The 26,252-nt window shown below is 46.9% G+C and overlaps 1 protein-coding gene across 1 annotated transcript; it reads left to right on the top strand.

The window, feature by feature from the left end:
- The first annotated feature begins 6,189 nt into the window (after positions 1 to 6,189).
- Positions 6,190 to 15,230, top strand: CALR (calreticulin). Its single transcript, XM_044278978.1, has 9 exons — positions 6,190 to 6,347; positions 7,697 to 7,798; positions 7,990 to 8,193; positions 8,973 to 9,067; positions 9,186 to 9,395; positions 9,479 to 9,592; positions 11,728 to 11,871; positions 11,955 to 12,047; positions 14,083 to 15,230. Exons 1-9 carry the CDS (start codon positions 6,254 to 6,256, stop codon positions 14,287 to 14,289), a joined length of 1,263 nt encoding a protein of 420 aa, XP_044134913.1. The 5' UTR covers positions 6,190 to 6,253; the 3' UTR covers positions 14,290 to 15,230.
- Positions 15,231 to 26,252: the final 11,022 nt, after the last annotated feature.

The raw sequence follows: 26,252 nt of genomic DNA, 5'->3' as shown, positions 1-26,252 counted from the left end.
ATACTCCTGGACTGAATTTGTTGACTTTTCTTAAGTTGGTCTGAAATCCTGCTGTCAGGGATATGAACGTCTTAGGGGTGATGGTAGGATCTTCTGGTCTAGGACATCTCTGTTCTGAATGAGGGGAATGGTATACATTATGCCTAGAGGGTTTTCACTCCGTTTTTGAACCCCCTGTGTCATGCTCCGCCCCCCTGAGGCCTTGCACTAGGTATAACACAGTGGATAAGTGTTGCCTGGACTGTTCTTTTAAAGCCTTCAAAAAGTGCCGGGAAGTTGACCGAAGGTACCAGGGGAAGGCCCATGAGCCCTGGTGCGAGAGTCCAGCTTGGGTCCCCCTTCCCTCAGTGCTTTGTGGCCAGGAGCGGGGGAGCACATAGCCTTCCTGGTGCCTGAGGCAAAAATTGAAACAGCACTCCTCCATGTCAAATTCTTGACCTAACCCCTTCCCTCCAGCCAGAGGTGTAACTTGACCAGCATGCACCTTCTATAATACCGGTGTCTTCTTATGCAGCACAAGGGTCTTTGGGCCCCTCAGGCTCCTGGGCCCGGTAGCGACTGCTCCCTCTGCACCCCCTATAGCTACTCCCCTGGAAGGAACAGCAGCAGTAGATCTATCTCACATACAAGAAATAAATTATCGGAACACTAACCTAGGGGGTGCAATATCATCCTCTAAATGGTCTGTCCATGAAAAAGTGCCCTATACAGTGCCTACAATAATCCATACAGTGCCTAGGAAGCGCCATACAGTTCCTAAAATGCCTCTTTCAGTGTCTAAGATGATCCATATAGTGCCTAAAATAATCCATACAGTACCCACAATGCCCCATACAGTGTCTAAGATGCGCCATACAGTACCCAAGATGCCTCATACTGTACTTACGATGATGCATACAGTGCCTAAGATGCGCCATACAGTGCTTATGATGTTCCATACAGTGCCAAGATGCCAGATACACTGTCTCAAATACCCCGTACAGTACCCAAGATGCCTCATACAGTGCCAATGATACCCCACACAGTGCCTAAGATGATCCATACAGTGCCAAAAAATACCCCATATACTATCTAAGTTGCCCCAACAGTGCCTATGCCCCAAACAGTGTCTGAAATGACCCTGTAGCACCCTAATGCAGGGAAGACCTCCTCTCTCCTGACCTCCCCCCCCCCCCCATGTAATAATTCTAAAGCATCTATTAGTACGACTCTGTGTTGCGCCATTCCTCTACTATTCCTACTAGAAGTTTATAAATGGGAATAATAGAGGACACAGCCTAACACTGAGGTATAAGAATAGATGCCCCAGAATTGTTATTACATGGGGAATGCAAGGAGTTACTAAAACAGACATGTCAGGGAACTTTGTGTTTCACGTGGGAATACAAGAGGCACGTGACATCATGTACTGTACCTGGACTGAGATTGAGCCAGGTACCGCTGCCACATTTTCCCTAACCTCAATAGACGAAGGCCTCATGCACACGACCATATCCGTATTTCAGTGCGCAAACCATGGATCCAGAAACTATGGAAAGCTTCCGTGTGCAAACAGCATTTTTCTCACTGCGATCACTAGAAATTACTATTCTTGTCCGCAAAGTAGAAAAAGAACAGGACATGTTCTATAGTTTGCGGAATAGACATATGGATGTGAGCAGCACACAGAAGACCTCCATGTGCGGACCCTTAGAAATAAACGGGTCAGTGTGCAATCTGCAAAAGGTGCGGATCAAACACGGCTGCAAAATACGTACATGAGATAGATGTTTTTGTTTTTGCTCAATTAATAACCCCCCCCCCCCGCCCCCCACGTGTCAGCATTGACCTGAAGACGCATACCTGATAAAGGATCTGTCGTCGGCCGTTTGTGTCGCCACATAATGTGTATGAGGACCAGAGACTCAGAGCAGAACTCAGTGCATAAAGCAGAGAGAATCCAGTAATCACTGATTTCATTCTTACAGAGGCTGATGAGAAAATGACAATCACAGACTCTCAGGAGGATTACCGGGGGATCCACTGAGGTAAACACCGAACACCAAGGGCTTTATGTATTGTTAACAGTGACATAGTGACGGCTTATTACCTGCTGTAATTACACCCTGCTGTCACCGGAGAGAAAACACTGTGGGAAGAGGATGGAAGAAGATGTCGCCATCTCTACCACAAGGCACTTTAACTACTACTATAATACTGCCTCCCGTGTACAAGAACATAACTACTATAATACTGCTCCTATATACAGGAATATAACTACTATAATACTGCCTCCTATGTACAAGAATATAACTACTATAATACTGCCTCCTATGTACAAGAATATAACTACTATAATACTGCTCCTATGTACAAGAATATAACTACTATAATACTGCCTCCTATGTACAAGAATATAACTACTATAATACTGCCTCCTATGTACAAGAATATAACTACTATAATACTGCCTCCTATGTACAATAATATAACTGCTATAATACTGCTCCTATGTACAAGAATATAGCTACTATAATACTGCTCCTATGTACAAGAATATAACTACTATAATACTGCTCCTGTGTACTAGAATATAACTACTATAATACTGCCCCCTATGTACAATAATATAACTACTATAATACTGCCCCCTATGTACAAGAATATAACTACTATAATACTGCCTCCTATGTACAAGAATATAACTACTATAATACTGCTCCTATGTACAAGACTATAACTACTATAATACTGCCTCCTATGTACAAGACTATAACTACTATAATACTGCTCCTATGTACAATAATATAACTACTATAATACTGCCCCCTATGTACAAGAATATAACTACTATAATACTGCTCCTGTGTACTAGAATATAACTACTATAATACTGCCCCCTATGTACAATAATATAACTACTATAATACTGCCCCCTATGTACAAGAATATAACTACTATAATACTGCCTCCTATGTACAAGAATATAACTACTATAATACTGCTCCTATGTACAAGACTATAACTACTATAATACTGCCTCCTATGTACAAGACTATAACTACTATAATACTGCTCCTATGTACAATAATATAACTACTATAATACTGCCCCCTATGTACAAGAATATAACTACTATAATACTGCCTCCTATGTACAAGAATATAACTACTATAATACTGCTCCTATGTACAAGAATATAACTACTATAATACTGCCTCCTATGTACAAGAATATAACTACTATAATACTGCCTCCTATGTACTGGAATATAACTACTATAATACTGCTCCTATGTACAATAATATAACTACTATAATACTGCCCCCTATGTACAAGAATATAACTACTATAATACTGCCTCCTATGTACAAGAATATATCTACTATAATACTGCCTCATATGTACAAGAATATAACTACTATAATACTGCTCCTATGTACAAGAATATAACTACTATAATACTGCCCCCTATGTACAAGAACATAACTACTATAATACTGCTCCTATGGGAAAATGACTACTTAGTGAACCCTATCGTATGTAGATGTGTCAGGATAGACGTTCAGCATGGCTGGTCATGTGCTCTCAGATCACACATGAAGTCAGTCATGCATGACTGTATTGGTCCAGGTTCCGGTGCTGACTTCCTGCTCTGTATCTGCATTGAGATTAGTATGTGCCCCCTCTATGTGCACACTTCTGTCTTACCCTAGTCTATACCATGTAGCGGTCGTGGCTACTTGGTCAGTTGGCACAGATTTCATAATGGGGAAAACAATGTCAGCCATCAGACTCAGGAATGTTAAGGTTTCCTGTGTTTTACAGAGGATGCTGGGAATTCTTCTAGGCTTGTATTATCCTGAAGATCGAATAGCGCCAGGTGGTACGTCCATGTTGAGAGTTGTAGTTTCACAGTAGCAGAGAACCACAGGATGACGACCACCAGTATACATGTACAGGCAAATCATCTGAGCCTGCCAACATCTGCATTACAGTTTATAGAAATAGCAGAGCTGTGTTTATCAGATGTTGTAGTTACTGTTGATCAGATGTAGCAGAGCTGTGTTTATCCAATGTAGGAGTATCGTGTTTATCAGATCCAGCAGTGCTGTGTTTGTCAGAGATGCATTATGAAATGTAGCAGTGCTGTGTTTAAATAGCATCTGTCAGCAGTTTTGTCCCTATGACACTGGCTGACCTGTTACATGTGCGCTCGGCAGCTGAAGGCGTCTGTGTTGGTCCCATGTCCATATGTGCCGCATTGCTGAGAAAAACTATGTTTTAACATATGCAAATGAGCCTCTAGGAGCAACGGGGGCGTTACCGTTACACCTAGAGGCCTTGCTCTCTCTGCAACTGCCACGTCCTCTTCACTTTGACAGAACCAGGCTGTGTAAATGTGATCCCTGTCAATCAAAGTGCAGAGGAAGCACCAGTTGCAGAGAGAGCAGAGCCTCTAGGGCAGGGATCAGCAACCTTCTGCACTCCAGCTGCTGTGAAACTACAACTCCCAGCATGCACACTTTCTTGGATGGTCTTGTAACTCCCATAGCAGTGAAAGGAGGATTCTGGGAGTTGTAGTTTCAGAACAGCTGGAGTGACGGAGGTTGCTGATCCCTGCTCTAGGAGTAATGACAACCTACTAAACTGCTGACAGATGCCCTTTAACAAATGCAGTAGAGCTTTGTGTATGAAATGTAGCAGTGCTGTGTTTAACAGATGTAGCAGAGCTGTGTTTATCAAATGTGTAGCAGAGCCATGTTTATCAGATGTAGCAGAGCTATGTTCATCCATTGCAGTGGCTACTGCTGATCAGATGTAGCAGAGTTATGTTTATCAGATGCATTAGGGCTGTGTTTATCAGATGTAGCAGAGCTGTGTTTATCAAGCCTGGCAGAGTTTTTGCTTATTGAATGAAGCAGGGTCGAGTTTAAAACTTTTAGCCGAGGTCAGTTTGTCATTAGCCACAACTCATGTGGACATCTTTGGTTTAGCAGAGGCCGGCAGGTAAACCCGGTACATTTTTTAGTACTGATGTATAGGAATGATTTTTGTACTTATGGGCTATAAGCACCATGTAAGTGTACACAGCACATGCGCAGGAGACCTCGTTTAAGGCTAGGTCTACACGACGACATTTGTCGCGTGTCATTTTGTTGCACCAATGTCGCGCAACAATTTTTATAATGGCAGTCTTTGGTGTCACACTGCAACATACTGCCACGCGATAGTCGCAGAAAATCTGTGGCGCGACTTATTGTCTCGCGACAAATGTCGTTGTGTAGACCTAGCCTAAAGGGGTTGTCCATCTGAGCTGCTTGTAATGGATTCTCTAACCCATCAGCTCCATACGCCCTCTAGAGGTGAAATAAAACATTGCATGGCCATGTCCGATGAAGTGCAGGCTGGAGAGCGGCTCCATCTCTCCTTGGGCCCGCAGAACGTATATACCGAGGTGTACGAGGGTCCGCCATGTGCATGCCGCCTTATTACAGGACCCCGCATTCAATACCTGCGGCTTTTCAGTCTCTGGATGGAAATCAGAATAATCCCTTTCACTGACAGCAAGCAGAGATCTTAATGATGGAGAATGGCTACTCAAAATCGATTAGAAAGTTGCAGAACTTTTCAGGAAACAATGATTTCACTTTATTTACATGAAACCTTTTATTAGAGGAAACCAGGAAGGAAAACTGGAGACACTGTGCGCTGGAGATGTAGCAGAGCTGAGGAAAAAACAAGACGCCGCACTCCTGCATGTAACCATGACAACACACAGGCTGCAGAGGCCATGAGCTGTCTATCGGCCATGGCTGGTGTAGGAACTCCCCTCATTCCTTTTCCACAATGACCCCATTCCTAATTACAAGCCTCCTAAAGCTCAGGCTATTGCATGGCTATCAGGCCACGCCCACTGCCGGAAGAGATCACGTGGTACGCTTCTCCCTTGCCCTGCACCATGTGACCTCTCCCCGCAGCCTTCCTCCTTTACACACCCTCAGCCAACCATCAGACGACTAGTAGGAGGCCCCTGCGTGGTGATTTCTGATTAGCCAACCTCTTCTCCAATCAAAACTGGCCATCTGGGTGCCTTGATTGGCAGAAGGCGTTGTCCAATGAAAAGCGGACACCGGTACTGGAGCAGCCAATAGGAACGCGCCTGCAGGGAGGGAGCGCTGAGGGCATATAAGAGCAGCGGTCGGCGACTTCTCCGTGCTCAGTGTCAGTGATTCTCAGGCGCTGCTGGTGACAGGTCTGAAAGGGCAACACCATGGCCCGCGTCGCCCTCTTCGTTCTCCCGCTGCTGGCGGCTATGTGCTTGGCTGACCCCACCATTCATTTTCAGGAAGAGTTCGCCGACGGAGGTAAGAAAAAACGCTGTGGTGGTTTTAATATTGGACTACAGCTCCCAGCATGCCTTGTCATGGGTTTACATGGCAGGGGATTCTGGGATTTGTAGTCCCTTTGCGATTATATTGTTTTCCTGCTAATGACAGGCTGTCGCTGGGGTAGCCTGGTGGGGCCCCAGGAGGGCAGCGGGTAATTAGCAGTGTCACTTGTATGGTGTTATTACTGGGGGTGTATGCATCCTGTCTGCTCTTGTGGGGTTTATCCAGCTCCATAGATGCCTCCCTGTCATAGCCCTGCACCCTGCCCTAGAAGCTTTCCTTTCTATGGGAAACCTCTGATTGCTGTAATTGAATATTTACACTGCTTATTCTTAAGCGTATGGGGGGGGCGTCTGTACTCTATTCACCCTCAGATCTGCAAAAAGCGATGTGCAGGTAATGATGCATGGTCTCCTTCTGGAAGCTTCCACTGGGATCCAGCTCTCTGCAGGGCAGGTGCCTATACCTGTCCTGTAGTGTGTCCGCTGTCTGCCTTACTCTATAGGCTGGCATTGAATCCAGATGGGCTCCGATCTATAGCCTCTGTCAGTGCTTCTGGGTGCAGTGGCCTGGCATGCATTGTCCTGTGTCCTCCTCCTCTTCCTCCTGTCATGCAGATATGTGGAGTAGTATTGAATCTTCTGGAAGCAGGAGGGGGTGGGTGGGGGATCTCTGCTCTCCCCCCCCCCCCCTCCTTCCTTCTCTCATAGAGAAAGAGAAAGCATTGCCGGCCGACGTGGTGCGTAACGTGGAGACGTGGACGGGCTTTAGTCATATGGGAGATGTGTGAACCTCAGGGCTGAAGGGTTTAGGCACTTCCTGTGGGAGCTGTCCATGATATGCTTACATGTTAGGTCTGGCCCTGTTAATGGAAGCATAACTCCCATCATGCTCACGCAGCTTAATGGTATGTTCAGATGAAGGATTTTAGGAAAACTGGACAAAATCTGCATTGAAACTGCATCCAGTTTTCAGTGGGAGTCCACTCCACAGTTCACGCGGCCGTTTTCGAGACGGCGCCAAGAATGGACCTTTGTGGTTACTGGTTACCATACGGACCCCCCACAAAGCTGCAGTAGGAACCTGGTTGTGGTTTAGCTTCATTCAATGAAGGAGGGCCATATGATAACCCGCACCATGGTGGAATCTATTGCAGATGAAATCCTCCATCTGAATCTACCCGCCAGCATGGCACTACTGTGCAGTTACTGCTTTCTGTGATACTTGGGTAGCAGCACCGCTCTGATAGTCATTGTCTGCATTGTCACCTATAAACCTGTTGTCGGTGATTACAAGGTCGTCTAATGCTTCACATCTTCTTTCAGACGGGTGGAAACAACGCTGGGTGGAGTCGAAGCACAAGTCAGACTACGGCGAGTTCAAGCTTAGTGCCGGCAAGTTCTACGGAGATCCCGAGAAAGACAAAGGTGAGTGATGCTATAGAATGTGTATGGATTATAAGAGCTCTGCAGCCTGTGGCGCCAGCTCTTGTGGAACTACAACTCTTGTGGCTGAGACATGCTGGGAGTTGTTTCCCAACAGTTGGGGAGCTTGAGGCTGCAGACCTGTTAAAGGGTGAAACTGCATATGTCTAATCTTGTAACTATTCTGTTTTCAGGTCTGCAGACCACCCAGGATGCCCGCTTCTATGCCCAGTCTGCCCGGTTCAACTCTTTCTCCAATAAGGGTAAAACACTGGTCATCCAGTTCACCGTCAAGCACGAGCAGAACATTGACTGTGGGGGAGGATACGTGAAGGTCTTCCCTGGCACTTTGGACCAGTCTGACATGCACGGAGAGTCCGAGTACAACATTATGTTCGGTAGGTAATGTACAGGTGGAGTTTACGGGCCATGCCAGGAGGGGTGCTAATACCAGTGTAATATGGCTCGTGTCCTAGCTCCGTGCCTCCTGACCTAGATTCCTAGGGGGATTCCAGTTAGTTATCCCCTATCCACAGGTTTATATAGGTTGTGGTCCTACCACTGGGACTCCCAATGATCACGAGAACATGGGCCATGTACCTTTTATGGAGATTTTCTTAAGCCCCCATCCCTCAAATGAATTCTCAGACATGGTGAATAACGTGAGTGCACATGCTCAACCACTGCTCTAGTCATGAGGTGACACAGAACCCACATCTTCATGATTGGTGGGTGTCCCAGTGGTCAGACTCCCAGAAAACACCTACTTTATACACAGGAACGGAGGCAGAAGTTTAAATCTTTGAACTTGAGCGTTGATTACCTGTTCCTGCTAATGCCTGAGTGGGGCAGTGGTAAAGTCACTGGTTTCTTTAGCCATTTCTGAATCCTCCAGTGTCATCAGGAGCCTGGTTCTACAGCTGCATTGCCACCCTCTTCAAGAACATACCTGGTTACTTGTAATTGGTTACAAGATTAGATGATACCTTGCTACATGTTCTGCTACACAACCACACTTGTTCAGGGCCCGATAGGGTGGAGTATGACTAATCTCTGAACTCCTTTGGCATGCTGTGCCTCAGTCATAGGCTAGGGGAAGCTGTTCTCGGGAGTTGCTTAAATTCCATCACCCTCTTCTGAGCAGTTTGTAATAATCCCATAATTGTGCATCTTTCAGGCCCTGATATTTGTGGTCCTCCTACAAAGAAGGTGCACGTCATCTTCAACTACAAAGGAAAGAACCTGCAGATCAACAAGGACATCCGTTGTAAGGTGAGGACACCTAACTGTAAGGTAGCCCTATGGGGTGGTGTATAAAGGAGTCTGGCCCGGCATGCTATATGGGTCATGATGGACTAGACATGCCCTCATCCTCTGGTTCTCTCCTCAGGATGATGTTTACACTCATTTGTACACACTGATTGTGCGTCCTGACAACACCTACGAGGTGAAGATTGATAACAGCAAGGTGGAATCTGGCAACTTGGAGGACGACTGGGACTTCCTTCCCCCCAAGAAGATCAAAGACCCTGAGGCCAAGAAGCCTGATGACTGGGATGAGCGCCCCAAAATCGATGACCCAGAGGACAAGAGACCAGAAGTGAGTGTCGGCCTCTGCCTGTTGTGGTATGTTCTCCTCACGCTGGGCTGGTGATTGATGTTCTCTTCATCCAACCCTTGTAGGACTGGGACAAGCCAGAGCACATCCCTGACCCAGATGCAGTGAAACCAGAAGACTGGGATGAGGAGATGGATGGAGAGTGGGAGCCCCCTGTTATCCAGAACCCAGAGTACAAGGTGAGCTCAGAACTATTCAGTCATTTGTTGATTGGGAATCTGTAGTCTTTCCTGGTAAGGGACTGACATGAACTGGAGCTCTTGGCATCTACATTACTGAATGCTGCAGAGTTGGAGTTTAGGTTACTGTGCCCAAAGTAATCTTTTGATATGGATTTAGAGGGAACCTTAGTAGGCTTCTGTGTCCTTCACTCAAACTACTGCAGAATGTGTAGCAGATGTGTCCTCTGCACCCGCTCAGCCACAAAGGCTTGTCTACAATAAAAATGTGCCTCCTATCCATAAAATAAGTGCCTCGTGAGGGTCTGACAGCTGGATTCCCCATCATTCATTAGAACAGAGTCCTGGAGTGAAAGGAGTCCATACCTTCTGTGGGACAGCTGAAGCGGTGTACAGCACTCTGACAGTCCCATAGTGAATCTATCAATGGAGTAGTAAAGGGCATGAGTGTTGCTGCCTTCACTCTGGGACTCCAGGTCCATGTTCTCAAGACTGGTTGGTTGAATTCCCAGGTCTGGCCCCCACAGATCAGTTGGGGCATCACCTTTTAAGGGCACCTGTAGACAGTAACCAGTTTAAATGGTGTGCCACCTGCCTTTCTACAGGATAATTGAGTTTAACCCCTCTCCAATAAGCACAGCAGATGTTTGGTATTTAAAGATGATGCCTGCACGGAATCTGAGCACTCAGCTGCCGAGTGCCTGGTGTCTTACAGGCATTTGGTGCCTGTCTGATCAGCTGTAACGTTGATCTGACTTCTCAGATGTTGTGGTCCATTGTGAGCACCGCATATGAGAAGTCAGTTACTCCCAGTGACTGGATGGCTCCCCCCACGATGAGCCTTCGGAGACGGAGGTTTGCCATAGCGAAGTTCCTGTCGAGCCCGGCTGGTGGAAGTGCTTTAGATGGAAGGCATCTTCCCACAGGTTGCAATGGTAAATTGTAGTCTATGGTATAAATGATCAGACAGTCAGATACTAAAGTCCCCCAGGGAGGGACTAAAGATGTGACAAAATGAACAAACATAACCCCACAGCATTAATTCAAATTGCACCCTTTCCCAATTTTATAAAAAAAAAATCATGGTCATCACCATGTCTCAAAACACCCAAACTATTAACATGTACAGAAATATTTTATGGTGTACTGTGAATGGCAGAATGGAAAAACAAAATGGCTGATTTGCTCTTGTTTCACCTCCCAAAAATTGAATCTGTTAAAATTACAAATCGCCCTGCAAAAAAGCCCTCACAGCTCCATAGACATGTTAGTTATATTTTTTTTTTAAGTGTTAAAGGACATGAGTTTCAGACCCACAGGATGTGAGATGTGCGCGTATTTACTGAATGTAATGCTGCTGGACCCATGTCTTAGGGATGCAGACCGCGGTGCGCTCCATCCCTGTACAGCATGTACGCCAAACATGCTCTCAGTAGACTTGAGGGCGAGGTGTGAATGTTTTCACTGCCTGGCCTGTCAGTCTTTGATGGTATTGGAGATGGGGAACGGAGCCTCTGGGTGCAACTGCACTGCCTTTGTTGCACCAGGGGCTCATTTCCACTTCCATCTAAATCATGGAGTCTTTAAAAAGTACACCTTGTCCTGACATGGCTGAACGGAAAAATGAGTTGTGGCTCTGGAAATCGGGAAGGGGTTTTGGCTTCCCATCTCGGACAATGGGGGCATATCGTTAGGTTATGCCCCCATTGTCTGAGAACTGAGCCAGGAAAGGAACGGAGAGTGCACTGTGCATGCGCAGCCGCCCTCTATTCATTTCTATGGGGATGCCGAAAATAGTAGAGCGCTGGCTCAGCATTGCCGGCAGCCGCCTCGGAAATGTATGTGAGCATGGGCTGCGTGTGCGCGGTGTGCTCCCATTCACTTCTATGGGAGCAGCGCTTGGTGGTGGACGGACCCCGGGAAATCCTGGGTCCTCCAGCCACAGCGCTTCGTTCTCGTAGTGCCTATCAGACAATGGGGGCATAACTTAGCAATATGCCCCCATTGTCTGAGATGGGAATAACACATATGAATTCTAGTGTTGGTGCTAGCTATCTGCCATATTTACCACCATAGAAATTTCTGACCTGGCAGCCGGTACTTTGCACATGTTCTAACATATGGTGTCCCAACAGGGAGAGTGGAAACCCCGTCAGATCGACAACCCTGACTACAAAGGAAAGTGGGTCCACCCGGAGATCGATAACCCAGAGTACACCCCAGATTCTGACCTGTACGCCTTTGCTGACTTTGGTGTGATCGGCTTTGATCTGTGGCAGGTAAGGATATGAATGATAGATGCCGCCATACTTGCCTGGCAATGTATCGCTCTTCTCATAGTGATGAATGTCCGTTCTTGCAGGTGAAATCTGGAACCATCTTTGACGACATCTTGATTACAGATGATGAGAAACATGCAGAGGAGCATGCCTCCAAGACATGGGGTGTCAGAAAGGTAACGCCCTCCAGCAGTAATGGGTCTGTCATAGCACAAGTAGACCTCGCACACCCTCCTCCGCATACTGAGGTGCTCGTTAGTAGACATTGGTGACCCTTTGAGACATTTTATGGGGTATTATAGGAAGAAAACCAATGGGGTTCACACCAGATAAGATCCTGATCCATTAACCCCTTAAGGACCCTGCCATATTTCACCTCCATATGGCCATAGACAGTGCTTACATGGCTCTGTAGCACACCTATACAGGATTGTAACAGTACCTTTGTTCTTTTCTTTAAACTTGCATAAGCAGGAAAAACGGTGTTGAATTCATATGCAAATGAGCACTCGCAAGTGCCCAGGGGCGGCGTTCAGTGTGTAGGTGCCCAGGCTGCCCTGCCTTTTCACTTTACTCCTCCCCAGTCTGTCTTTGCCCGCCCTCCAAGTCTCTTGCCTCATCGATAGGGCAGAGGCTGGGGAGGAGTAAAGTGAAAAGGCAGAGCAGCCTGGGCACCTACACACTGAATGCCGGCCCTGGGCATCTACGCCACCCCTGGGCACTTGCGAGTGCTCATTTGCATATGAATCAAACACCATTTTTCCTGCTGGTGCAAGTCTAAAGAAAATAACAAAGGTACCGTTACAATCCTGTATAGGTGTGCTACAGAGCCATGTAAGCACTGTATATGGCCATATGGAGGTGACAGACTCCCTTTAAGGACCAGGCCATTTTTTGTAAATCTGACTAGTGTCACTTTATGTGGTAACTTTTTTAAAACGCTTTTACTTATCCAGGCCATTCTGAGATTGTTTTCTCGTCACATATTGTACTTCATGACAGTGGCAAAATTGAGTCAAAAAAATGAATTGCCCACCTCGGCAGCAGTTTCCGGAACACCACACCCCCCCCCCCCCCCCCCCCCCCCTCGACAGGACCCACCTCAGCATTGTCAGAGTGCCTGCTGAATTATTTCAACAGGCGCTCTGTTCCGATCACCGCCCACCATGCTGCGGTGATCGGAAATACACAGGATGTACAGGTACGCCCTGTGTCCCCAAGAGGTTAAACACCTGAAACATTTGTGGGCCTAGAGAGATGCCACTATGTCAGATTGGCGCAGGTCCCACCTTTGGGATCCTCGCCAATCTCTAGAATAGGGCCCCCAAATTGAAGGAGAGCACACCACAAGTGCATCAGCCCTCCTTTCACGTCTATGGGTGTTGGAAAAAAAATAAATGGCTGAGCACTGGCTTGGCCATTTTCAGCAGTCCCATAGTGGTGAACGGAGAGGTGGTTGTGCATGCTCAGCACTTTCTCCATTCACTTCCATGGGACTTCAGAAAATAGCTAAGTGTGCTCACTTGGCTATTCCTGGCACTACACAGAAGTGAACGGAGAGCATGCACCATGCCCTGTTCTACAGGGTGCAGGTCCCACATCTGAGACCGGGTGTGGTTCTTAAGTCTCATATAACACAACCCCTATAAAGGGGTGCACTTCAGGGCTTCTATTGCTTGGTGTGGCACACTGGGCAACTGACTAGTTGGGCATTGTGGTATGTGTATGGCAGTATTTTGACGGGAGCTAAATGTTGCTCCATAGTCTAAAGAGCCATTCCTGCCAGCAGCAAGACTTCATGGTATCAGCTGCTTAGAGGGGATCTGCCATATAACGCATGGTTGTCACTAATCCACTTGGACCTGCTAGTCGTGTAGATGGCCAGTAATTGGGCTTTTCTCCTCTTGCTTGTGGGCTTGTCTTTGGGACCTGCACCTCTTTGGAACAGCCATCCCTCTGCCTTGCTCGTGGCAGGAGAAGGTGGCTTTACTGCATCTTGCATAGTGATGGAAATGGGGTAGTAGTGCAGAATGCCTCTGTCTATTAGCATGGCCCCCTTTCCAGCCTGATGCAGTGACCAGTGGGGTCAATGCACCGATCTGTCACTTACAACATGTATGTATGAGGTGACAGTACCCCTTTACTGTCCTACTGCAGTGCCCCCATAGACTTGGGATTCTTTTTCTGATCTTCTCCCCTCTCAATCCTCAGGATGCAGAGAAAAAGATGAAGGAACAGCAAGACGAGGAAGAACGCAAGAAGCAGGAGGAAGATGAAAAGAAGAGGAAAGAGGAAGAGCCTCAGGAAGAGGAAGCGGAAGCAGAGGAGGACGATGAAGATGACGAAGATGAAGAAGAGAAGGAGGAAGAGAAGGAAGACGAGGAAGAGGAAGAAACGCTCCAGAAAGATGAGCTTTAAAGCTGAAGGCTTGTTTGTCCTCCCTACCAGCGCTCCCCTTCCCTGGGCGTCATGTCTTAGATAGGAGAGGGGAAATGGGATCGTTCTGTCTCTATGAGACTCTAAATTTATATATATTTTTTACAGTTTTTGTTTTAACCCTTTATTTGGAAGACGGTCTGTCAATCCTCCCCTCCCCATCTCCTCTCTCCTGACTTCAGTTCTGTGTCCATCTCCAGTGCAAGTGTCCATTGCAGTAAGCGCACCCTCACTGCAGTACTTGGCGGTTCTGCTAACTTGTGGTTCACAGGAACCGTCCTCCCCCTTTCCTTTTTATCCATCTGAGGGGCTTGTGGGGTGCGTAGACCCGTCATGGCACCCATTGTGCCCTGCCATATTCACAATCATTCCTTGAACCCTCCCCACCCTGACCAGAGTCATTCATTGCAGTATCAAGATTCAGTGTTCTTCAGCTTCTTAGGGCTTTATAGCATCAGACTGACCCTGCAGTGCCATCATGGTACCGGTCTGCTGATCTGCACCACCGTGATGCACTACTACATTGGTTACTAGTTATGGGGAGCAGAATAGCCCCCCCGCTAAGTGACAGCTGACTGTTTAGGTAAATGTCTCGCCTACCCTTTGTCAGCAGGGCTTGCCATGTGACTGCCAGTCTGGCTGTAGAAGAGCTTGCACTCTAGTAAGCCATGTCAACTGCTGTTTCCATCTGGACTTGACATCTGACCACAAGTGTTTCAACTGACTTGCCAACATATGCCCCTCAGTGTCCTGTGACGTGGTGAAACGGGGCCCTGGGCCCCTCTGAGAACCCACCCTGCTTCAGGCTGTATGCTATTAATTTATAGTGACGCAGGGCTCTTCGCCAGAATGTATGAATGGGTTATGTTTTGGAAATGTACAGATGTCGGTTAAAATTTCTAATTAAATACGTTGTGTCCAAACTAGTGTCCTTGTGTTCATTGTTTCTAATTTATTTTGTAATAAAGTTTTGTGAATTCAAACAGAACTCGGCCTAGTGATGGCACAAGGGCAGTAGCTACTGTGCCCTCTGGTGGCTGAAGGGAGTTTGTATTTTGCACAGTAATGACAAAAAAATAATTGCCAAAGCTTAGGAGGAATGGTGTCAAAAACTGCGCTGTGTGAATAAACCTTAAAAGCAGGATGCTTGCCGGTGCCCTCCGGCTGCCGTGTGGATTGTCCTCCTGGGTCTTCATGTCCCTGTGCTTCCACTAGATGTATAACATGGGCCATAAAGATACTAAATACAGCCTGAGCCAGTGACTACACTGCTGTTATGTGATGGGCCTACTCTGCCACCCTGTGCCCTCAGTATCTGTACTGGTACATGATTGGCACAATAGGGCCTTGCAAACCACGTTGCTGGTCCTGCCACTTCCTACCTTTCCTCTGGAACCAGGCATACCAGTGCCATATGCTCCATGTTTCAGGCCATGGCCTGTGCCCATACCATGGTAAGCTCCTGTGGCGTGACAGTTGTGCCATGTGTTTGGCATGAGACTAAGCTCTAGCAATATAGAGCAGTGTTCTAGGAACATGGTGTAGTATACTGCCACCTGGTGGCTACATTCAGTACTACACTAGCCATCTTCTAGGGCTAGGCACATTACATGTTGTTCTGGCTTGGCCCAGGAGCATAGCTAGGGTATTGGTTTAGAGGTAGCTGCCGATCAGGGCCTGGTGTAAGGGACCCAATGGCCTGTCAGTGGGGAGCCTCCAGTAGAATTTGCATTGGCATGCATATAAGCTTTATTATCCCTTGGGTTGCACTGTTCTATCAACTTGCCCCAATACAGTCCCCCCCCCCCCCCCCTCCCCCAAACGCAGCTTGTAACCCAGAAAGGGTTACTGCAGTGAAAGGTCTGTCCCAAGCATCCTGGAGAATCCGGTTTGGGAGGTTTTCTGTGCCATGTGACCGGACGCTCTATACTGCTGGATAGATGGCAATGAGATGCAGCGTCCTGCCTGCTACCCGAATTACAGCTCACGTGGGGGTAGACAAGGTAGGAAGAGTGCGAGCAACAGAGGGGGTGCCAGTGCAAGAGCGCCCTCTATCAGCTAGACTGAGACATGATGTGAAGCTTTGGGCCTCCAAAGTGAAATCCATACAGGACCCCCATCTATTTAGAATACTGGTGGTATCTTATATGGCAGAGAAACCTTTGGGTTGTTTAGGTACTAGTCCTTTAGTGTCCATGTGTGCTGTGTAATACTGCAGTACCTGTCACCCACGCCTCCAGTGTCACTTACACCATTAGGGACATAACAGCTTTTGGATGAAAGGTTCACCCCTGGGGACCTTGCCTGCAGTGGTAATCCTACCTGATCCCTGCCGCTGTATTCCAGCTCCATCGCTTCCCCTTGGGCACCACAGGTCTTCCCATCTCAACATCTTGAGGCAGGTCACGTGGCCACAATGGTGACATCTCATGTGGCACATGAAAAGTCCCTGCTGCTGCCAGTCATAGGCTACAGAGTGCATGTGCCCCACAGTGTAATCGCTACTGCCGCCGGTCAGTCCGCAGTCTGGTGTAAATGCTGCTGCCGCCGGTCAGTCCGCAGTCTGGTGTAAATGCTGCTGCCGCCGGTCAGTCCGCAGTCTGGTGTAAATGCTGCTGCCGCCGGTCAGTCTGGTGTAAATGCTACTGCCGCCGGTCAGTCCGCAGTCTGGTGTAAATGCTACTGCCGCCGGTCAGTCCGCAGTCTGGTGTAAATGTTACTGCCGCCGGTCAGTCCATAGTCTGGTGTAAATGCTACTGCTGCCGGTCAGTCCGCAGTCTGGTGTAAATGCTGCTGCCGCCGGTCAGTCCGCAGTCTGGTGTAAATGCTGCTGCCGCCGGTCAGTCCGCAGTCTGGTGTAAATGCTGCTGCCACCGGTCAGTCCGCAGTCTGGTGTAAATGCTGCTGCCGCCGGTCAGTCCGCAGTCTGGTGTAAATGCTACTGCCGCCGGTCAGTCCGCAGTCTGGTGTAAATGTTACTGCCGCCGGTCAGTCCATAGTCTGGTGTAAATGCTACTGCCGCCGGTCAGTCCATAGTCTGGTGTAAATGCTACTGCCGCCGGTCAGTCCGCAGTCTGGTGTAAACGCTACTGCCGCCGGTCAGTCCGCAGTCTGGTGTAAACGCTACTGCCGCCGGTCAGTCCATAGTCTGGTGTAAAAGCTACTGCCGCCGGTCAGTCCGCAGTCTGGTGTAAATGCTACTGCCGCCGGTCAGTCCATAGTCTGGTGTAAATGCTACTGTCGCCGGTCAGTCCATAGTCTGGTGTAAATGCTACTGCCGCCGGTCCGTCCGCAGTCTGGTGTAAACGCTACTGCCGCCGGTCAGTCCGCAGTCTAATGTAAACGCTTCTGCCGGTCAGTGCACAATCTAAGGCCTCATGCTCACAACCATATGTATTTTGCGGTCAGCAAAAAACAGATGAGCAATAAATACAGATGACGTCTGTGTGCATTCCGGATTTTGCGGAACTGAACAGTCCTATCTCAAGTCAGATCCTCTGTTTGATAGAAGTTAATATCGACACAAAGTGTCGGAACCTGTAACTTTAAAGGATGACATTCATTAGGTCACCTCTACTGTATATGATCAAGTATCTATGCTGCACATACAACATGGCATGTATCCGAACAGGTGTCTATATTTTTCCACCATCAAATATGTCCTGTATATAGAGTTATTTATGAACAGCAGCTTAATTTATGACCAACATCAATCAGCGTTTATTATCCCTTGGGTTATATTAGGAATGCAAACATATACATAATTCCTAGTTTTTTCAACTTTTCATCCGTCCTATTCTAGGCCAGCCTATTTTCTTATCTTATTGCGTATTGGGCAAGTGGAATCCCTCCTTTAATGGCGTTTATGCTCTTCATCAGCCATAACTCCTCCCACCATCTATACTACGTGGGTTAATACATATATTTTAACAATTATTTGGTGCCACTGTTATATTGCCTATAATGGTTGCCAGAGCATCAGTACCGACGTATTTCGAGGGTGGAGCTTCATTCTAGGGTGACATAACGGTACCACTCATTGTCACCTCTCAATGACATATGTGCGCATCCTTATTGGATGCTGATGGAGCGCACGGCCAGCCTCATGGGCGGCGTGCGTTCCACCGGCGGAGATTCGGCGGCGCACAGCTGATGACGCAATAGGCGCACTGCCATTGGAGGTAGGTGGAATGCACAGCCATTTTAACTATCGGCGTGCGTTCCACTGGCGAATATGCATAAAGGCGCTAATTTATTCGCAATTTTTTTCGTTTTTTCGCTTCCATCATTATCGTCAATAAACGAATATATAGGATGTCTGCACAATCCAAGTATGACCCTCTATCACCATTATGATTAAGATAAGTAAAGTAAGCAGGCACATGGTGATCACATGATATGCCTGAGTACCGTTGATTGGTCAAGTTTAGCTGGGACGGCCCCATTTTGCTATATAATAAGGTGGGATACCTCAAACAAATTTGGAGCCACATCATTTTCTGCCCCCTGGAGGCCCTTCCTGAGACCACCATCATTGGACCTCTCAGTTTGACCCTCATCATGACCATCAGCTAAGTATACTGTTGACTACTTCTTGGTTGCTTTATCGTTTACTCGACCGTTTGGGTGGTCTTTTTTTGTATCCGGTGGTTTATGGTTTGGTTTGGCCTCCAGTTTATTATTTATGCTTGATTCATCTTTTTTGATACCTGTTGAGCACTTCTTGTGTCCGTCTGACACTGATGTACAGTTATGTCCCCTGATGAACCCCCTTTTGAATGAGAAGGAGGGGGGGAAACGCGTCGGGACACGTGGTTTAACAACCAGTATCTAATACATACTAGTACCCAGACATCCATATGGGCTAGTATACCAAGGGCATCATAAGGATAGACAGTATAGGCACGTGGACGGAGTGTGCCTACCATCGAGGCACATCTTCGGGCTGAGGACTTGACTAGGGACTTTACAGGGATTTCTCTGTTTTATGTAGTCGGTTTTGTGTGTTGTCTTTTGCACTACTATGTATCCCTTTGGTAGAGTATTTATTTTAGACTAATTAACAGCCAAACCAAACTCAATATTTATGGCCCTGATTCTGTAGTTTACAGAAACACCCCATATGTGGTCGTAAAGGAAAGGAATGCCATACGGTTTTTGGAAGGCAGGTTTTGCTGGACTGGTCTTTTGACACCATGTCCCATTTGAAGCCCCTCTGATGCACCCCTAGAGTAGAAACTCCAAAAAAGTGACCCCATTTTAGAAACTACGGGATAGGGTGGCAGTATTGTTGGTACTAGTTTAGGGTACATATGATGTTTGGTTGCTCTGTATTACACTTTTTGTGAGGCAAGGTAACAAGAAATAGCTGTTTTGGCACCGTTTTACAACATTCATCTGACAGGTTAGATCATGTGGTGGGCAAACTTTTTTGTCAACTGAGCCAAATATCGCCAAAATTGAAATTTCTTTTGAGAGCCACATTTTTAAAACCTGAAGATAAAAGAGAGACAGGAGGCAGCGCCTCATGTGTGGTGTTGTACAGTGGATTGATAGGAGATATATATAAAAACTCTTACCGGATTGTGTTGTGAGAAGTCACAACACCATTAGAAGCTTGTGCCGATTTGCCCTATCGGCATATGGGGTGCCTGCGCTGCTGCCTAGGTTCCAGCCCGTGCTTGTGAAAGCGTTCGTCGGGTAGAAGTATCCGTGCAGAAGGAAAAAATAACTGAACCTTTTAGATGGCGCTGTCAGCAGGGATCGGATAACAGGTAGGTATTGGTGAATTAATGCTTTTTATTTTCAGTCTACGCGTTTCCGGGGCGGAGAGCCCCCTTCATCAGGACAAAATACAGCAATATACAATAAAATGCTGTATATTGTCCTGATGAAGGGGGCTCTCCGCCCCTGAAACGGGTAGACTGAAAATAAAAAGCATTAATTTACCAATACCTACCTGTTATCCGATCCCTGCTGACATCTAAAAGGTTCAGTTATTTTTTCTGCACGGACATTTTTAAAACCTAAAATATTGCGTCATCAGTACTAGTGAGGACTATTAGGGCTCATGCACACGACTGTGTGCCCGCCGTTGCCATATTGCAGGCCGCATACGGCGAATCCGCAATACACGGGCACTGGCCGCGTGCAGCCCGCATCATGGACCCATTCACTTCAAGGGATCCGGGATATGAGTGTTACAGAGTGCTTGCGTGGTGCATGCACTACTTTTTTGTGGTGCGGAGGCACAGCCAGAAGCACCACGGAAGCACTCTGTAGCACTCATATCCCAGATCCTGGACCCATTGAAGTGAATAGATCCATGATGCGGGCTACACACAGCCGTGTGTAGCCCGCATCATGGGACCCATTCACTTTAGCATGCGCTACTTTTTTGCGGTGCGGGCAGTCGGATGCGGATCGCGAACCCCATTCAAGTGAATGGGTCCACGATCCTCATGTAGCTGCCCCATAGTCTGTGTCCTTGCATTGCGGTCCACAGCACAGGCACGGCACCCTTACATTCGTGGGCATGAGCCCAGAGTGTGTTTTTACATACTTTTATATGTACTTTCTTTTATTCGGATCTTGATTATTATTTCATTTTATCTTTATCATTTTTTACTTTTATTAAACTTGTCTGCAGACATTACTTTTGCTGTTTAAACACATACCAAGTAAATGCTGATGCCAAAAAATTTAAGTCACCTGCAGAAGAAGGTACAGTGACTCTGAAAGGAGGTAGAAGGGGGTACACTGACTCTGACTTGTGGCCTGCAGCGGTGTTCTGTCTCTGGCAGATTTCACTGCCCGGGAAGTTTTCAATACCCCTCGTCACTTCCTCCTCCTTCCGACGTCTACTCTGGAAGAAGGTGCGTACTGCCGGCCCTACTGTGATGCGCGTGCGCTAATACTAGTTATCTTGCCTGTGGGACACATTTGCGTTCCACAAAGCAAGAGAGGGCGTGTTCGCTAACTAGTATTAGCGCACGCGCATCACAGTAGGCCCTACTGTGATGCGCGTGCGCTAATACTAGTTAGCATACATGCCCTCTCTTGCTTTGTGGAACGCAAATGCATCCCACAGGCAAGATTCGATTCCTCTGTAGTGCAGGATGGGTCGCCGTGTGAGCCTGCACCAAAGAGCCACACTTTGCCGACCACTGGATTAGATCATGTGGTATTTTTTAGAGCAGGTTGTCACGGACGCGGCGATACCTAATATGTATACTTTTTTTTTATATACGTAAGTTTTACAAAAAAAAGTTTGAAACAAAAAAAGTCATTAATGTTTCCATAGTCTGAGAGCCATAGTTTTTTCAGTTTTTGGGCGATTATCTTGGGTAGGGTATGATTTTTACGGGATGAGATGCACTGTTTTGGGGTGCGTATGACTTTTTGATCGCTTGCTATTATACTTTTTGTGATGTAAGGTGACAAAAAATGGCTTTTTTTTTACACCGTTTTTTTTTTTTTTTAATTACGGTGTTCACCTGACGGGTTAGATCATGTGATATTTTTATAGAGCAGGTTATTACGGACGCGGCGATATATATAATATGTATACTTTTTTTAATTTACTTACGGTAAGTTTTACACAATAACAGCTTTTTTAAAGCCAAAAAATTATGTTTCTGTGTCTCCATATTCTGAGCCATAGTTTTTTTAATTTTTGGGCAATTGTCTTTGCGGGATGTCGGTTAGATTGGTACTAATTTGGGGGATATATGCCTTTTTGATCGCTTGCTGTTGTACTTTTTGTGATATAAGGTGACAAAGAAATTGTTTATTTAGCACAGTTTTTATTTTTTACGGTGTTCATCTGAGGGTTTAGGTCTATACGGGTGCAACGATACCTAATATGTCAACATTTTTTTTTTCCTAATCTTTACCAATTTTTTTTTTACTTTTTTGGGGGAAAATGACGTATTTGTTTATTTTTACTTGAAACTTTTAATTTTTTTTGGGGGAAAACTATTTTTTCAACTTTATTTTTTGTCCCACTTTGGGATTTCAACTTTTGGGGGGCTAATCCCCTTTACAATGCATTCCAATACTTCTGTATTGGAATGCATTGGCTGTATGAGTAATACTGTGTGTATTACTCATACAGCTTCCTGCCTGTGAGATCCAGGGGGCTGAATCTCACAGGATCGTCACCGGAAGGCAGCGTAATGCCTTCCATGCCATAGGGTCCCCCCTACAGCCGCACGGGGACCCGATGGCGCCGCCGCTGCAGAAGGTAAAAGCCGCAAACTGCAGGTCTGAATTGACCTGTGGTTTCAGCGATTGTCGACACGGGAGGGTCACGGGACCCCCCTGGGCATTGAGCCAAGGTGCCTGCTCAATGATTTGAGCAGGCACCCAGTTCCGATCACCACCCGCCGGTGAGGAAGCTGGCAGCCTGCGAGCATCTTTCCCTCACCGTGCCTGCGCCAAATGCTAAACGGCGCAAGATTTCACCAGAGCACAGGGCTGGCAGACGGATGCGAGCGCTGCCTGGTCCTGTCAATCAGGACTTGGAGGGAGACGACAAAGGTGGGAGAACGGAGCCTCTAGGAGCAGGAACAGCAACCTCCCCCCCCCCCCCCCCCCCGCTCCTAGAGGCTAATTAGCATATTATAAAAGTTAGATTTCTGGCTTAACAGGGGAATAGATAGAAGTAGGAATAGGCTAGTTAGGTTTAGCTGACATTAGCACATCGCTAATGTCAGCTAGCTTAATAGGGTTAAATCTGGTGACAGAAACCCTTTAAACTATAAATTGGAGGGGAGGGGGGTGCAAAAGTGTAGAATACTGCCGTTATACACCCTGCAGAGTCCAGCAGAAAGCGCGTATATATACCGTGTGTGAGGCCTTATGAACACAAACGTATTTTTGGTCTGCATCTGATCTGCATTTTTTGCGGCCCATTCATCATCAGTATAAGGCACCATTTGATCATATAGGTTGTGTGTATATGTTACATGTTGGACAACTACCTGATGTGAACACAGCCCAAGATCAGTGGCCCAGCGTCATTTAACCTCTGTTACTTATTCACATCAGTAGAGTGTCCATCTGGCTGCACTATAGTGAATTCCATGCCGGGCATCCTCTGTATGTTGGCAGTGTGAGGTCAGTGGCCCAAAGTCATTTAATGCTAAATATAGCAATGTGCCAAGAACCTGACTTCATCTGAATATGATGCGGGGCATCACCCTCTGTAAGCTGGCAGTGTGAGATCAGTGGCCCTAAGGCTGGGTTCAGACCTGAGCGTTTTACAGCGCGTTCCTACGCGCTGTAAAACGCTCAACAGGCAAGAACCAATGATTCCCTATGGGAAATGGTTCTCACCTGAGCGTTTTACAGCGCGTACGATTGCGCTGTAAAACGCCCGACGCCCCAAGAAGTACATGAGAAGTACATAGACTTCCGGGAATGCGCGACTATGGGCGTTCGCTTGTTCCGGAGCCGCGATTGTAAACGTGCATACAATCACGCGCTCCATCCCGAACGCTCAGGTCTGAACCCAGCCTAATGCATATTAAAGGGCATCTGTCAGCAGATTTGTACCTATGAACCCGGCTGATCCGTTACATGAGCGCTTGGCAGCTGAAGGCATCTGTGTTGGTCCCATGTTCCCATGTGCCCGATTACTGAGAAAAATGATGTTTTAATATATGCAAATTAGCTTCTAGGTGCAACGGGGGCGTTGCTGTTACACCTAGTGGCTCTGCTCTCTCTACAACTGCTGCTCCCTCTGCATTTTGATTGAAAGGACCAGGCAGTGAAAAACGTGAAAGAGAGAGCAGAGCCACTAGGTGTAATGGTAACGCCCCTGTTGCACCTAGAAGCGCATTTGCATATATTAAAACATATTTTTTCTCAGCAATGAGGGCACATGGGAACATGGGACCAACACAGATACATGTGCACTTGGCAGCTGAAGGCAACAGGTCAGCCAGTGTCATAGGTACAAATCTGCTGACAGATGCTCTAAAGGTGTTGTCCATTTTAGACAATCCCTTTTTATGAGCAGGGTCCATTAACCCGTAGAGGACCCGCGCCGTACATGTACGGTGCAGATGTCCGTGACTTAAGGACCAGCGCCATACATGTACGACGCTGTGATCGGGCAGGTGCAGGAGATGCGCTCGCCCGATCCGCGGCAGGGGTCTGGCAGTCACTGATAGCTGGACCCCTGCTGCATGCGACGGCATCGGTGAGTTCACTGATGCCGGCGCATTAACCCTTGATGTGCCGCAGTCAGCGCTGACTGTGGCACATGCGATGTCCTTGCGGGTATCAGAGCTGCTATCGGGTCCCCGTGCTGCTGTGACGGGGACCCGATGGCAGGGAAGGCAGCCCGATGCCTTCCTTAGGCATCATGGCTGCCTCCTGGGAGAGCCTGTGAGATCCAGCCCCCTGTATCTCACAGGCAGGAAGCTGGAAGTGTATTACGCTGTGTTCAGACCTGAGCGTACTGAACGTATGGGCGTTTGCAATCGCGCATACAGAGACAAGTGAACGCCCATTGTCGCGCGTTCCCGCTGAAGTCTATGTACGGGAACGCGCGACAAGACGCCCCAAAGAAGCTCCTGTATTTCTTGGGGCGTCAGGCTTTTTACAGCGTGATCGTACGCGCTGTAAAACGCTCAGGTAAGAACCATTCCTATAGGGAATCATTGGTTCTTGCCTGTTGAGTGTTTTGCAGCGCGTAGGAACATGCTGTAAAACGCTCAGGTCTGAACCCAGCCTTAGTGTGTAACACTTACAGCCAATGCATTACAATACAGAAGTATTGTCATGCATTGTAAAGGGGATCAGACTCCCAAAAGTTGAAGTCCCAGAGTGGGACAGAAAATAAAGTGAAAAAAAAAGGTTAAAAAAATAAAGTTTTACAATTTTTTTTTTTAAGTTTCAAGTAAAAAAAATAAATAAATATAGATATCCTTTTGCCAAAATAAAGGGAAAAAAAGAAGCCATATTAGGTATTGCCGCGTCCGTATTGACCGGCTCTATAAAATGATCACATGACCTAACCCCTCAGGTGAACATTGTCCAAAAAATAAAATAAAAACTGTGCTAAATAAACTATTTTTTTGGTCACCTTACATCACTAAAAGTGCAACACCAAGCAATCAAAAAGGCGTATACCCCACAAAATAGTACCAATCTTAGGCTGGGTTCACACGGTCGAAATTTCCACGCAGGTGCAATGCGGGAGGTGAACGCATTGCACCCGCACTGAATCCGGACCCATTCACTTCTATGGGGCTGTGTACATGACATTACTTATGCGTTGCGTGAAAATCGCAGTATGCTCTATATTGTGCGTTTATCACGCAACGCAGGCCCCATAGAAGTGAATGGGGCTGCGTGAAAAATCGCACCGCGGATGCGGTGCGATTTTCACGCATGGTTGCTAGGTGACAGTCTATTGACTGTATTATTTTCCCTTAAAACATGGTTATAAGGGAAAATAATAGCATTCTGAATACAGAATGCTTAGTAGGTGGTCAATTGAGGGTTAAAAATAATAAAATAAAAATTAACTCACCTTCTCCTCTTGATCGCATAGCTGCCGGTCTCTTCTTACTTCTTTAATGATGAGCTGCAGGCTAAAGGACCTGTGGTGACATCACATCCCATGGTCCCATTACATGAGCCATCAGCGCAATTTATTTTATTATTGAGAAGAGTTCTCATAATTCATTAACGAAACATGAAAAATACTTATTGTAATGGCGGACATTTATCCAAAGTTGTGCAAAGGAAAACTGGCTTAGTTGCCCATAGCAACCAATCAGATTCCAGCTTTTATTTTTCAGAGCTACTTTGTAAAATGAAAGCTGCCATCTGATTGATTGCTACGGGGCAACCAAACCAGTTTCCCTTTGTAGCAGATTCAGCTTTGTTTGTGGTGACGTCCTCACGTCACGCTGTGAGACAGGGAGCTC

This window comes from Bufo gargarizans, chromosome 2 (genome assembly GCF_014858855.1).
Source record: "Bufo gargarizans isolate SCDJY-AF-19 chromosome 2, ASM1485885v1, whole genome shotgun sequence".
NCBI lineage: Eukaryota > Metazoa > Chordata > Amphibia > Anura > Bufonidae > Bufo > Bufo gargarizans.
The sequence above is the reverse complement of the archived record's forward strand: the minus strand, read 5'-3'. Positions and strand labels throughout refer to the sequence as shown.

Coding starts and splice junctions, on each gene's coding strand:
- CALR (XM_044278978.1), top strand. CDS start 6,254: ATGGCCCGCGTCGCCCTCTTCGTTCTCCCGCTGCTGGCGGCTATGTGC. Junction 8,194..8,972: donor CGAGTACAACATTATGTTCG/GTAGGTAATGTA, acceptor TGCATCTTTCAG/GCCCTGATATTTGTGGTCCT. Junction 11,872..11,954: donor TCGGCTTTGATCTGTGGCAG/GTAAGGATATGA, acceptor CCGTTCTTGCAG/GTGAAATCTGGAACCATCTT.